The sequence below is a fragment of the Drosophila mojavensis genome, unplaced genomic scaffold (assembly GCF_018153725.1).
Source record: "Drosophila mojavensis isolate 15081-1352.22 unplaced genomic scaffold, ASM1815372v1 contig_231, whole genome shotgun sequence".
Taxonomy (NCBI): Eukaryota; Metazoa; Arthropoda; class Insecta; order Diptera; family Drosophilidae; genus Drosophila; species Drosophila mojavensis.
This window is the reverse complement of record NW_025318772.1, coordinates 9357528-9370084: the sequence shown is the minus strand read 5'-3', so window position 1 is coordinate 9370084 and position 12557 is coordinate 9357528. Positions and strand designations below refer to the sequence as shown.

General features: G+C 49.3%; 5 protein-coding genes across 5 annotated transcripts; 2 read left to right on the top strand and 3 right to left on the bottom strand.

The window, feature by feature from the left end:
* Window positions 1–175: 175 nt before the first annotated feature.
* On the top strand, window positions 176–1462 carry LOC6575434 (translation initiation factor eIF-2B subunit alpha). Its single transcript, XM_002001407.3, has 5 exons — window positions 176–285; window positions 344–445; window positions 513–879; window positions 935–1205; window positions 1271–1462. Exons 1-5 carry the CDS (start codon window positions 252–254, stop codon window positions 1415–1417), a joined length of 921 nt encoding a protein of 306 aa, XP_002001443.2. The 5' UTR covers window positions 176–251; the 3' UTR covers window positions 1418–1462.
* Window positions 1445–2052, bottom strand: LOC6575433. Its single transcript, XM_002001406.4, has 2 exons — window positions 1903–2052; window positions 1445–1837 (listed from the first exon to the last, which is right to left on the bottom strand). The coding sequence occupies exons 1-2, from the start codon at window positions 2050–2052 to the stop codon at window positions 1589–1591; spliced, it is 399 nt and encodes a 132-aa protein (XP_002001442.1). The 3' UTR covers window positions 1445–1588.
* An 8-nt stretch (window positions 2053–2060) lies between these two features.
* LOC6575432 lies at window positions 2061–2746 on the bottom strand. The gene is made up of 2 exons (XM_002001405.4): window positions 2408–2746; window positions 2061–2347 (listed from the first exon to the last, which is right to left on the bottom strand). Exons 1-2 carry the CDS (start codon window positions 2643–2645, stop codon window positions 2061–2063), a joined length of 525 nt encoding a protein of 174 aa, XP_002001441.1. The 5' UTR covers window positions 2646–2746.
* Window positions 2747–2944: 198 nt separating this feature from the next.
* Window positions 2945–5669, top strand: LOC6575431 (conserved oligomeric Golgi complex subunit 7). The gene is made up of 2 exons (XM_044008066.1): window positions 2945–3718; window positions 3775–5669. The coding sequence occupies exons 1-2, from the start codon at window positions 3263–3265 to the stop codon at window positions 5581–5583; spliced, it is 2265 nt and encodes a 754-aa protein (XP_043864001.1). The 5' UTR covers window positions 2945–3262; the 3' UTR covers window positions 5584–5669.
* LOC6575430 lies at window positions 5609–12186 on the bottom strand. The gene is made up of 2 exons (XM_002001403.4): window positions 11578–12186; window positions 5609–11525 (listed from the first exon to the last, which is right to left on the bottom strand). Exons 1-2 carry the CDS (start codon window positions 12050–12052, stop codon window positions 5689–5691), a joined length of 6312 nt encoding a protein of 2103 aa, XP_002001439.1. The 5' UTR covers window positions 12053–12186; the 3' UTR covers window positions 5609–5688.
* Window positions 12187–12557: the final 371 nt, after the last annotated feature.

The following is a 12557-nucleotide window of genomic DNA, read 5'->3' as shown; positions in this document are numbered from 1 at the left end:
ATGTAGGTTATTCAAATAGAGCAAGTAAATATCATCTTTTTGCATTACCATATGAATTATATATACTTAATATGCGCGTAAATACATTTCTCAGCTATTTTTATCATTAACTATTTTATTGATGTAATAGTTCAATTTCATCAATATCCTTCGTGAGTCTGACAACCTGTCGTTACGTGCAGCCCGTGCGACATCAGCTGTTCGATCACAATTGTTGACAACGCGGAACAGTTAAACATTTACTCTATAAAATGCCACAAGTTACTAAACCTAACGAAGAATTTGGTGAGCAGCCGTAAACTTGCATTGACTCGATTCATATTTAACTCTTTGTGTTTCACAGATGTAGTCAAATACTTTCTACAGCTGCTCGAGGATGATAAGGACATGTCCTCAGGCATAGCGGCCATCAAAACGCTGCTCATGATCTTGGAAAAGAAACAATGTAAGGAAACACAATCGATAAACCAAAATGATTATTAAGTGCGAATATATTTGTTGCACATTCACAGTTGGCACCATACACATTTTGCATACCACAATGCGTGAGGCTGTGGCGGCCATGCGCAACACGGATCTGTCCATAGCCGCGATTGTGTCGGCAGGTGAGCTCTTCTGCCGTTTCATAACACTCAGCTTGGACGACAAGCATATGGAGGAGTGTCGGCAGATTATGTTGAATCGGGGCAAGATCTTCTTAACCAAGCTGCAAAACTCGCGTCAAGTGATTTCCCAGCAGGCACAGCGCTTCATCAGCGATGGCTGCCGAATCCTCACACACTCCCGATCACGGGTCGTCCTCAAAGCTCTGATAGCAGCATCGCAGAACAAAAAGACGTTTCATGTATTTGTGACGCAAGGCGGCATAGGGAACTCAGGGCAAGTACTCATAGAAGAGCGGACTCACATTTATTTAATATTATCCGGATTTTAGGGAGGAGATGGTGCAGGATTTGCAGGCAGCTGGCATTGATTGCACACTTATACTGGACTCGGCGACGGGCTATGTCATGGAATCGGTTGACTTTGTTATGGTTGGCGCTGAGGCGATCGTTGAGAGCGGCGGCATTATCAATCGGATCGGCTCTTATACAATGGGCCTATGTGCGCGCGAAATGAAGAAACCCTTTTATGTGCTCTCCGAAAGTTTCAAGTTCTCTCGGCTGTATCCATTAAATCAGAGAGACTTGCCAAACGAGTACAAGGTAAGGCAAGATTAAGAGATTGCTCTGAAGAGCTGTTGCTATGATATTTCTCTATTGGCTTTCAGTACTCCCGCAAGCATTTGAATGACATTTCAAAAGTGCATCCACTGGTCGATTATACGCCTCCTGCCTATATCACGCTGCTATTCACGGACCTGGGCATCTTGACGCCATCGGCGGTTAGCGACGAATTGATCAAACTGTATATGTAAAGCTTGGCTAATAAAACGACATGTGACTCTGATCTATATCTAAAATTGTGATTACACCGAAATATATAAATACGTTATAATAATGGCAATATAATACGTATACTAATCTAAGTTACTCAATGTACATGTTACTCTTAAAATTTATATATATGTGTATATATATTCGACTTGTTAGAAGTGCATATCGCTGGCCGAGTAGGCATCAAAATCGTTCTCAAGTCCATACTCAGAGCCCAATTCATCATAGACATCTACGCTATAGCGAGATGATTCGCTGCTATTATCGTCGCCGATCGTATACTCGCTGTTATACTCCTCGAGATCATCCGTATAAACATCGCTTTCCTCTTCCATGGCATTAGCACCGTGTGCCATCTGATCCTCGGGACCCTCCTCGGGCTCATCCAGATCGCTAGCGTTCTGAGCGAAAATGAATACATTTAGTCAGATTAACATTAATGTTATCATTAACATTTCTCTGTTACCACTTGACCAGTTTGTATGTTAATCTCGATCTGCAAACGTATGTCCATGACCAGGAAAACTGTTGTTACCAGCAGAGGTATGGTTATGCGACTCTTCCAAGCCAAATCGGTGAGGAACAGGAACACATTGCCAAACGTAGAGTCCATCATATTGTATTTTAGTTCTGTTCTTGCTGCTGCTCGCCCACCTCTTGATGCTCCTCCTCCACCTCAAGTTCGTCGTATTTAACGATCTCCAACGTTTCGCCTACCGTGACCGCTTGAACGGGCAGCAGATGACGATGCAGTCGACCGCTTTCGATGGGCGTATCAAACTCGAGCAGTTGCTCAAATGTTTTCTCCGGAACACCGCTTGAGGCTAGAAGCGAGCGCATGCAATCCTCCTTCTTCGCCTGCAGTGAGTCCAAGAGTTTGGTTCCCTTTTGAACTTTCTGCAGTTTTCGCTCTACATATCAAAACTAAAAATTGATATAAAATATTTTGACAAATGTATAGATATACCCACCTAACAATTGCAAGTAGTTTGCCGAATCTGGCAAGGGCTCAAGTTGTTGTGGGCCTGTAACATTACTCTCTTTCAAGTCTAGGTCGATATCCGCCGATGCCCGCCTTTCGGTCTCTTCTTTATTGGTGCTGCTTGTGAAATTATCCTCAAATGTTTCAATCACTTTGCTGTTTCCGTTTTCTTGTTGTTTAATGCTGTTGCTTGTCATTTGCCAGGGGTCGGCTTGGCAAACTGACATGTTTCACTAGCTTAAAACATTAATATCAGCTTTTAAGCAAATCGTTGTTATTTTCACGAGGAAAGTGTCAGGAAAACATATACATAAGCTAGAGATGAGCGCGTGCTGGGATTTCGTCTCACGATATTCAATTCTGATTTAAGAAATAATACAACGCAAACACCAACGTCACGTCAGGCGTCGTGACTTATCATATTTGCATAAATACCATTTTTCAGCTGTTATAATTGGAATTAGAGTTTCAAAATTACAACTTAGTTAAATGAATTTACTGTCCATATTTTCTTTTCGTGAAAGAATGTATGACACTCATCCAGTTTTGTAACTTACCAGCTTCATCAATACTGTGCAAAGAAACAGCTGTGCCGACCCTGAACCAAGAAGTCTAGCGGTTTATCAGAAATCTGGAACCAAGAAAACACTTGCTTAAGCGGTATATGTACGTGTCACGAGTAAAAGCCCAGCCTTAGAACTCATTTTGCTAAGTGACGCAAGCTCATTGCTATGGTAATAATATGGTTTTCCAACATTTATCAGCACTGAAAATTAAACAGCTGTGTGATCAAGAACCTTTAAATTAAAAACATTCCCTAACTTGTATTAGAAATATTTGTAAAATGGATATATCGGCGCTGTCAGAGCCAGTTGAATTTTCAGCCACCGACTGGATTAATGCAAATTATAAGAAGTACATTGAGGAGAATAACAAAAAAGAAGGCGCCTCTGCCACATCGTTCATACAAAGCTACGTGGCTAAGCTGCAGCTGTATGTGCAGCAGGTCAACTATGCTGTCGAGGAATCCAGCCAGCAGGTTGTGGCCAGCATGCCACGCATTGCCAAGGAAGCGGCCACGCTCCAGTGCGATGTGGCATTGTTGCAGCAGAAGATGAGTGCGATGCGTCAGGAGGTGGCGGCAGTTCAAGAAGAAACCGGCGATTGCATGGCCACCTTGGAGCGTTTGAATAGTTTGCAGAGCAAGCTGCAGGCGGCCAAAGAATCGTTGCAGGAATCGGATGGTTGGGGCAATCTGCTCTCTGAACTGGAAGATTGCTTTGAACGCAATGACATGAAGGTAACTGAACTTTTCCAGATTCAATGGATATAGCTATTTAAAATCCTTTTTTGCAGGGCGTTTGCGATAAGCTGCGAGCGCTGCAGAAGTCACTGCAGGCTCAGGAGCAACTGCCTGGTCATACCGAACGCCAAACGCAGGTTGAGGACTTCAAGAATCGCCTGGAGGCCATGGCTTCGCCTAGCTTAGTTCAATGCTTTGCCGAATCAAATCTGGAACAGGCGCAGCGCCATGTGCAAATCTTCAGTAGCATTCAGCGCTTGCCACAGCTGCAACAGTACTATCGAGCGGTTCAAAAGAATGTGTTGCAACAGCAATGGAAGCAGACGCTAGAGCTGCAGGCGAGCGAGTCGCCGCAGCAGCATTTCCTCACGCTCTTCTACGACCAGCTCTTGGAGCATTGCCAACGCCAGTTGAAATGGTGCGTGCAGCTGTTTGCAGATGAGTCGATAGACGTGGCTCAGTCCCAGCCATTTCTGGTCATTGCAGAGCTGTTGCCAGCCCTGCAGCCAACACGCGATGCCCATATACTGCAGCTGCTGAAGAGCTCCAACGAGCGGCTGGAGCTGTTGGCTCAGTATGCGCAAGCCAATCAGAATTTCGTGCTGCATCTGAACTCGATGCTGAAGCAATCGTCGATTAGATTGCCTGCCGAGCTGCATGGCCAACTGGCTGAGGCGGTCTTTGAGTACTTTCACAAGTTCATACAGCAATATCCACGGCTCGAAGAGACGCAGCTGTCCACGCAAGTGGATCGCCTGCTATCGAATCAGTCGACGCCCAGTGATGCAGTGCGGCATCTGGAGGACAGCACTCGCAAGCTCTACGAGTGGCTGCAGCAGGCGTGCGCGCGCTGTGAGGCTATAACCAACGACCTGGCCTTGTGCAAACTGATTACGGTCCTCAATGGCATCTTCAAGCGGCAGCTAGAGAACTTCAGCCGCACACAGCGCCAGCTGAGCCTCAGCCTGGGTAGCAGCAACAGCGAGGGCACAGCCCGCAGCGAGAACTGGTCGCTCCTGCAGTACACAATGTCCCAGCTGCAGTGCCTCGCCGATTTCCAGCTGCAGCTGCATCAGTTCGAGCAGCTGCTGCATTTGCGCATGAGCAACTTAGCCAACAAGCTGCAGCAACCAGCCAGTGGACAGGAGATCAGCATCTATCAGACCTGCGAGCGCGTTATGCATCAACAGTTGCTCTCCACCATTGCCGACTACCAGCAGAAGAAGAGCGAGGCAACAGCGGCCACTAGCTCCGATAGCTTGGGCATCTTCCCACAGATCTATGCCACACTGAAGACTTATCTGGCGGAGACGCATGACATCACCTTGAACATCCTCCTGCAGCCCATCGAGGCGCATCTGGCGCATATACGTCCGCCCGTGGAGGCCTACTCCAGTTCATCGGCCATCAATATGCCGGCGTTCAGCTACGCTCCACAAGAGAGCATCACGCAGATTGGCCAATATCTGCTCACGCTGCCACAGCATCTGGAGCCGCTGCTGTTGTCGCCATCAGCACTGCTGAAGCAAGCTCTCGAGCTCTGCAACATCAAATACACCCAGGCGATACCCTGTGCAGATGTCCTGCTCTCCCTGGTCGTGGAGCAATGCTGTGTGATGTACCAGGCGCAGATATTGCAAATCAAATCTCTGCCCGCCTCATCGGCCACGCAGCTCAGCGTGGACATTGAGTACTTGTCCAACGTGCTCGAGGAACTGGGCTTGACCATCAACCTGCAGTTGTCCCAGATCCTGACTTTGCTGAAGGCTGCACCCGACCAATACCTCAACCTCAGCTCTGGCTGCGAGCCGCGCCTGGTGACTGCCATACGACAAATGCGAAACATTATATCCACGCAATAATTCATGATATATAATAGTAATTATATAATGTACAAAGTATTTATATGTATTCAAAAGCAAATATTACATTATTGTTAACACTCTAACATCGTTGTTTGGACTTAACTAAGAGGCTGGGGGATTCGCTTCATCAGGCTGCGCTTCCGATTGATTGTGCGACTGCCACCAGTCGCTGACGTATTGCCGCAGACTGGATAAAGCCAGCACCGAGTGCGAGTCCAGCTTTTCATCCTTGGCCAACTGATCGCAGTACTCGGAGCGGGAACAGGCAAAGGAGCCGCCGAAGGTGCGCAAATAACGGATGCTTGCTATGTGCTCTGGCCAGTGGCGAGATACGCAGTCGAGCAACAGGTCCAGCTGCTGGCCAGGCAGCGCTCGATACTGGCCACTGGAGGCGGCGGCAGTGGTCTTCTGCAGCACATTGAGCAGACGGGCCAGACTGGGTATGGAAACTCGAGGTGAAAGCAGCGGCAAGAGGTGCAACACCAGGTGCAGCAAGCGCAGCTGGACATGGGCATAGTCCGTCAGCTCGGACTGGCTGGCGGCCATGGCATACCAGAGATTGTTGACAATGCTAATGATGCCCTCAATGATGTCGAACTGATGGAATTGGACGTCGCGTATGGCGCCCATTAGCCAAGACAGGATGCCAACGTGGTCCAGCATGATCTTCACAGCGCCAGGTATTTTCACGCACGTGGACAACACGGAGAGGAGCAGAAGATTGGTGTCCAGAGTAGCCAGGTTGGAGCCATAGAAGCTGAGCAGCACCTTAAACGTGTTCGTGGACACCAGCAGGAAGAGATCAGCGCTGCATTTGATGCCATGGCTCAGCAGCTGCACAATGAACTCTCTGAACTGCTGATGCTCCGGCTCCTGGGAGTAGAAGAAGATGTTGAACTCGGGTATAGTCTGGAAGTTGAAGCTCTGCTTCAGCTGCAAGTACATCATGAGTCGCTTGTACAGCAAGTGCGTCGGATCCGTGCTTATGTTGAAGCTGTGCGCGATGAAGAGCACGGGAATCAGCGGCACACGAGGTGTTCCACCGTGGACGCGACGCTGTGCCAGCCAGTAGTTGCGCAGCTCACCCAGGCCGGATTGTATATTGTCGTAGGCCTGTGTCCACAGGGGCTTCTCAAAGAACTTGGATAGCTCGAAGTGGGCTCGATATCTTTGCTGACAGCAGGCGGCTGCCAGCCGCATGTCCTTGTCCAAGGACGACAAGGCACAAAAGCTGACGGCGAGCAATCCATTCTGGACGGGCCACTGGGCCCGCACCGCTGACTCCGGCGCAAAACAGTGAATCATCAGGGGCAGTATAAAGGCTGGATCATAGCACTGCTCATAGATCTCCTCGCGCTTGGGACACAATCGACGCACATGCTGCTCGAATTGCGTGCAACCCTGTTCGATGCGCTGCTCGAGCAGATTATCCCCAAATCTCTGGGATTTGTTTGCAGGATTGACAAACTCCAGCTCAGGCAACTGCTTGCTGGCGTGCAGCACCCGCCAGATGGGAAAGTTCTCAATGGTGTATTGGCAGGAGGAGCGCACAATCAGGGACAGCACCTGCGACACATTCGTCTCCTGCTGCTGTAGCTTGGCCCGCTCGTCCTCGTCAGCAGCCCGCAACGCGTAGTGAGCCACGGCACTCTCGCCCCAGATAAACGGACGATACTGCGCCAAGTCCACATCGAAGCGCTCATAGTGCTCCAACAGTGCCAAGGCGTAGCGATCGGCGGGAGTCAAGCGAGCATGGTAGGCGCCCAGGATGACGGGTATGTGGGCGCTGTGTAGGGCTGAAGGCGCCTTCCTCGCCAACGTCTCCAGCAGCTGCAGCAAGTGCGTCTTCACCTCGCTCAGCTCACCCAGCAAATGGTCATAGCAGCAGGAATGCGTGCAGGCCATCTCATACAGCAGTCCAGCATCTGCACTCTCTCCCGCCTCGTCTTCGTAGTCCGGGTAGAGATGGTCGCACAGATAGGCCAGCAACTTGAGCAGCAGTCCATTGGTGTGGTCCTGCTCGGGTGTGCGATGCTGCTCCTCTGGCATGTGCATGGCCTGCTTTAAACAGCTGCGACAGAAGTTCAGCCAATGCGAAGCCGTCAACAAGCGGCTCCAGTCCAGCTGCTGCTCCTCCAGTTGGGGCAATCGCTGCCACCAGTCGTAGCAATTGAATGCTAGCTGCTCCAGCTTGTCCAGCTGCACGCTCTGCTTCTTCAGGTCAAGCGCCAGCATTTGCACATTCAAGTTGACATAACTGACAAAGACATTGGACTGCTGCACTGCATCCTTGCCACTGGCGAATGCCTGATTGTAAATCTCGTTGAGGACTCGCATTTGGAAGAGCTCAACCGCATCGAATTTCAGCTGTTTCTGACTGTAATCCAGGCACTCCGACTTGGGCATGCAGTTCGCTATGAGCGCAGCACTCGCCGCTGCGTGCTCCCTGTAAATCAGTGCCGCCTTTTGCGGCTTCTCGATGCTCTTGAGTATGCCATTCTTGTAGCTCTGATAGCAGCGCTGCAGCACGGACTGCTCCAGCTGATAGCCACGCTTAAAGGCAACCTCCAGCAGTGGGTAAATCAATTCCTTTTGCTCCACATGTTCCGGCAGCAGCTGGGCAAACGTCGTAGCCAGCAGCGCGTTGCGATCCAGGAGCAGGCAAGCCAGTCGGATGGCTGACTTGCTTAGCTTACGATTTGAGGTGGAGAAGAAGCTGTTGAAGAACTGCCCATTGCAGCCAGCCAGGTGATGATGCTGACTGCTCAGGAACTCCAGCAGCGCTGACTCCAGCTGCTCTAGTTGTTCGGCGAGCTGAACTCGCTCACAGAATTCGCCATAATAGCTCTGCAGCTGCAGCATGGACTGGCTGCAGTCGATGGGCTGCTCCAGCTGAGCCAGCCGTCTCAGCAGGCGCACCATGAGCTCGTAGTAATGATTCGTCTTGCCAGTTGGCAACAGGTAGTCCTCCGCCTGCAGCTTGCTGGTGAGCAGCTGCAACATTTCGGCACATTCGCTGGCATTCAGCTCAAAGGCATCCACAAGGGCAACGCACTCGAAGAGCTGAGCAGGCTGCGCAGCGGACTTCACGGCTTTCGGATCATTCAGCGCTATTTCCAAGCCAACCACCAGCTGCTGCCTGTAGTAGCCAGTGTAGCTGACAAACCTGTCCAGGCTGCGGCAGTGCTCGGTCAGCCGACGCAGGCAGCTCACATAATTGAGTTGCGTCTCGCTCGTCTCGCTGAGCAAGTGCGTTGCCCGGAGTTGACTCAGTCGAATGCTGTAGATGTAGTGCAGCAAGCGATGTGTGTGCGACTCATCCTGCTGCTCCTCCACCAGTTCGTCGGGCACCTTCACTGGCTGCCCGCCATCCAGCTGCTGGGCTATTTGCAGCAGGCGAATCAAGCATTCAGCTATCAGTTGCGCCTGTCTCGCCTTCAGCTGCTTGCTCTCGACCAGCTGGCAGAGCAAGAAGAGCAAGTCATGGGCGTAGATCATGTTGCGATGTGGATTACGCAGACTTATCTGCAGCTGCAGTTTGCTGCCGTCCTCTAACTGTAGCTCGAAGTGTTCGCTGTCCGCAGCGTCAGGCTTGAATATCTGGTCAAACGATTCACTCGAGGATTTCAGCACCGCCCGCTGCAATTGGGCCAATTGGGGCCAATGCTTAGCAATGCCAGCGGGCAGCTTAGACAGCTGTCCGACCTGCATGTATGACTCGTGCTCCGACAGCTGTGTGCTGTACAGCTGCTGCACCTGCTCCGGCTTCGTGTGGTAGTGATAGAGCAGCACAGAGACCAACTCCACATAGGCATCGTACGGCGGCTCTATGTCGACGCCCTGCAACAGCAGCGGCATCATTTTGCTCAGTGTCAATGTCTCCACGTACGCCTGGACTGTTTGGCCCTGTTCGATTTGCTTGAACAGCTTGCGAAGATTCTCCACATTGCTGGCCACCTCGGCTGCATTCTGCGTGGGCAGCTGCTCCACCTTTGTTAGGTCCAGTGAGAGGATGGTCAGCAAAATGCTGGTCACATTGTCCACAGTTTGGCCGTCGAAGCCAATTAATGCCTCCAGCCAAATATCAATCTCGTAGCTCGACGAGTCGAACATGCCCGTGTTCTGGAGCAAACTGTGCAACAGCTCGCCAGCCTCTGTCTTAATAGTCAAATCGGATTCCAGCATATAGGCCTTGATGAACGACCGGAACACCTTCTCGAACAGCGGCTCCTGCGGATGCAGCGAGCGTGGGAAGAGCAACAAAATCGTTTTGATCGACTTCAGCTCCAGCTTAATCTTTTCCACCTTGCTCAAGAGTTCAGTTTGATCCGCACTCTGGTCCACCGCCTCGTCGAAGTTCGTCTCGTACAACGGACGCAAGACATCCAAATAATCAAGAATTTGACTCGTTTTGTTAACGAATGCTCGATTCTCTTTGCACATGATCAGGATCAGCTCTAGAGTGATCGACAGATGATCCAGCACATTTACATCTTCTGACGATCGGTCCTGAATACTTAGGTACAGCGAGTACAGTATGCCCTCGATAGGTGGGAAGTTGATTAGCAAATGATTTAGCAGCTCGAACTTAAATTTACGCAACGAGTTGCCCGCTCGCTTCGACTGCTCCCTCAGGGTAACAGCGTTCACGTAGTTGCTATACTGCGTCATCATGGCCAGCAGTAAGCGATTGACTGCCAATCTGACAGGGAAATCCTTGCTGTTCAGCATACTCTTGCTCACGATGTGCAGCAGAGCCTCGGTGGGCAAGCACACCTCCTTGATCCAATAGGTAAAGTCAGTTAGGGTCATCTTATCCAGAGCAACAGATAGAGAGCTCGGTGGCAAGGCTTCAATGATCTGGGCCAGCATATCGATTGCATTTCGTAAATCTGTCGGTGGCAGATACATAGGATTTACAATCGAGGAGAAATTCCGTACCGTATGCCTGCCCAGATCCGGACAGGCTTGCAGCGTCTTGAGAATCAGCTCCTTCTTGAGCGGATCATTATACGGACGATAAAGTGAGCCCAACACTTTGCCCTGCAGCTTGTTGTGTTTCTGGCGATAGTTGGACATCGCATCGAAGCAGATGCCATGCTTGCGCGAGGTGAAGAGCAACAGGAGCAGTTTATGTGCAGCTGCGGCTACAGCCTCGAGTCCCTCCGGCGCACTGCTCTCTGCTGCTGCTGTTTTGTCCTTCTTCTGTCCACTGTACCAGCTAACTAGGCCTTGAGGGCCTTGCCAGTCGTAGAGGCGTCGCAGATATTTGCAGCACTCCAAATCGAAGACATGCACCTTCTTTGTCTTCAATATGCTGGGATTCTCGAGTACATATTGACGCAGAGCGTTGAGCACAACGCAAACGGTCACCTGATCATCGTAGAAGAGACCCTTGCAAAGCTCTCGAATCAGATGAGCTCGATCAAGAATGTTGCGAATGAGCAGCACATTGCCATCCACCAGAAAGGAGAGCACGAAGTGTATATATGCTTTACGCACAGTGTCCTCGTTTTTGTAATCATACCTGGAGTGAGACAGCATCTCGCCCATCGTCCTCACATTGGAGAGTATGTCGTAGGAGTTGAGCACCTGCCTGCCCAGCTGTGCATCTACGCAAACAATTGCAGTCAGCAGTTTGAGTGCATTACGACGATGACTCATCTGAGCCGATTGCAACAGATACTCCAGCAGCGGGCCATGGGCCTTAAGAAAATATCTTCCGGCGTGTGCAGCCGATTCCATGTGCTCCTTTTGATTCGTGAGTATTTCCATGATGACACGCTGCAGCGCCTCGCAGAGGTAGCCCAAATGGAGCACATTTTTCTTGTCGATGCGATTGAATGCTTCGGCTAGTTCCAACGGTTTTCCACGCTTTTCAATATACTTGGCCACGATCTTTGGACGGATTTGGCACATGTACAGAAAATGCCGCAACTCTATAAAAATGTTTAGTCGATTAAAAGTCCCATAGTCTTAATCACAACGTACCTGTTATAAAATTATTTCCAAGCAATTTGCTCCGAAAATTCAGCATTTTGAAGTCATTAGGAAATCGCATAGGTTGCTCTTCGGGCTCTATCCCCGAATCGGGACTGATCTCATCTTCATCCATTCTTTCATACTCTTCTTCTTCGCCTTGGCCTCCTTCAAGTTCAGACGGCTCTTCCTTGCTGTCATTGCTTAGATTTGTTTTTGTCTCCGGTTCCTCGCCTTGTTGATTTACCTGTTGCGCCTCTTTACACTTCTTCTTTTTTGTTTTTTCAATATCTTCTCCCTGCTGTTCTTCATTCTGCGGTGACTGCCTCTGCTCATCGCATTCCTTGTCTTTCGCCTTTTTTGATTTTCGCTTTGGCGTGTCGGATTCCTTCTGCACCTTTTTGGGTACCGCTATTTCGGCATCATCGGCTTGGTCTGCGGATGCAGCTTCATGCTTTCTTTTCCGCTTATTCGTTTGTATGGCCATCTTTATACACCTTTCGCATCGATTCTCATAAACAATCTATGAAAATTGACAATAAACTCTCTACAAAAATCAAACACACGAGCGGCATGCACGTGTGGTGCCAGATGAATGCGCCCAGCTTATTCGTTACTCTGCATAAGTATTTTAAAGTATCTGAGCAACAGTTGTATTCTCAGTGCTGTACAACGTTTGCTGGTGAGCCGATAATTACATTTTGAATTTATTTATGTTTATTGCTTACCAGTTACTTTCCATAAGTACTTAATGTTATTGTTGTTGTTGATTTTTTGTCATATGTGCTTGAAAGCAACAGGTGCGCCCAATGTGTGTGTGTTGGCGCTCATACTCAAAATATTTTCGATGAGTTCAATTTATCATTATTATTTATTGCAGCATATCTCACACAGATATTAATTACTATAATTTGTAATGTGAAATTTAATATAAACATAAATTAATTACACATTAAACACATATTTCTGAATTCACATGTTTTATGCGTTTC

Coding starts and splice junctions, on each gene's coding strand:
- LOC6575434 (XM_002001407.3), top strand. CDS start 252: ATGCCACAAGTTACTAAACCTAACGAAGAATTTG. Junction 286..343: donor TAAACCTAACGAAGAATTTG/GTGAGCAGCCGT, acceptor TGTGTTTCACAG/ATGTAGTCAAATACTTTCTA. Junction 446..512: donor GATCTTGGAAAAGAAACAAT/GTAAGGAAACAC, acceptor GCACATTCACAG/TTGGCACCATACACATTTTG.
- LOC6575433 (XM_002001406.4), bottom strand. CDS start 2,052: ATGATGGACTCTACGTTTGGCAATGTGTTCCTGTTCCTCACCGATTTG. Junction 1,838..1,902: donor ACATACAAACTGGTCAAGTG/GTAACAGAGAAA, acceptor ATTTTCGCTCAG/AACGCTAGCGATCTGGATGA.
- LOC6575432 (XM_002001405.4), bottom strand. CDS start 2,645: ATGTCAGTTTGCCAAGCCGACCCCTGGCAAATGACAAGCAACAGCATT. Junction 2,348..2,407: donor AAACTACTTGCAATTGTTAG/GTGGGTATATCT, acceptor TTTGATATGTAG/AGCGAAAACTGCAGAAAGTT.
- LOC6575431 (XM_044008066.1), top strand. CDS start 3,263: ATGGATATATCGGCGCTGTCAGAGCCAGTTGAATTTTCAGCCACCGAC. Junction 3,719..3,774: donor TTGAACGCAATGACATGAAG/GTAACTGAACTT, acceptor CCTTTTTTGCAG/GGCGTTTGCGATAAGCTGCG.
- LOC6575430 (XM_002001403.4), bottom strand. CDS start 12,052: ATGGCCATACAAACGAATAAGCGGAAAAGAAAGCATGAAGCTGCATCC. Junction 11,526..11,577: donor TGGAAATAATTTTATAACAG/GTACGTTGTGAT, acceptor ACATTTTTATAG/AGTTGCGGCATTTTCTGTAC.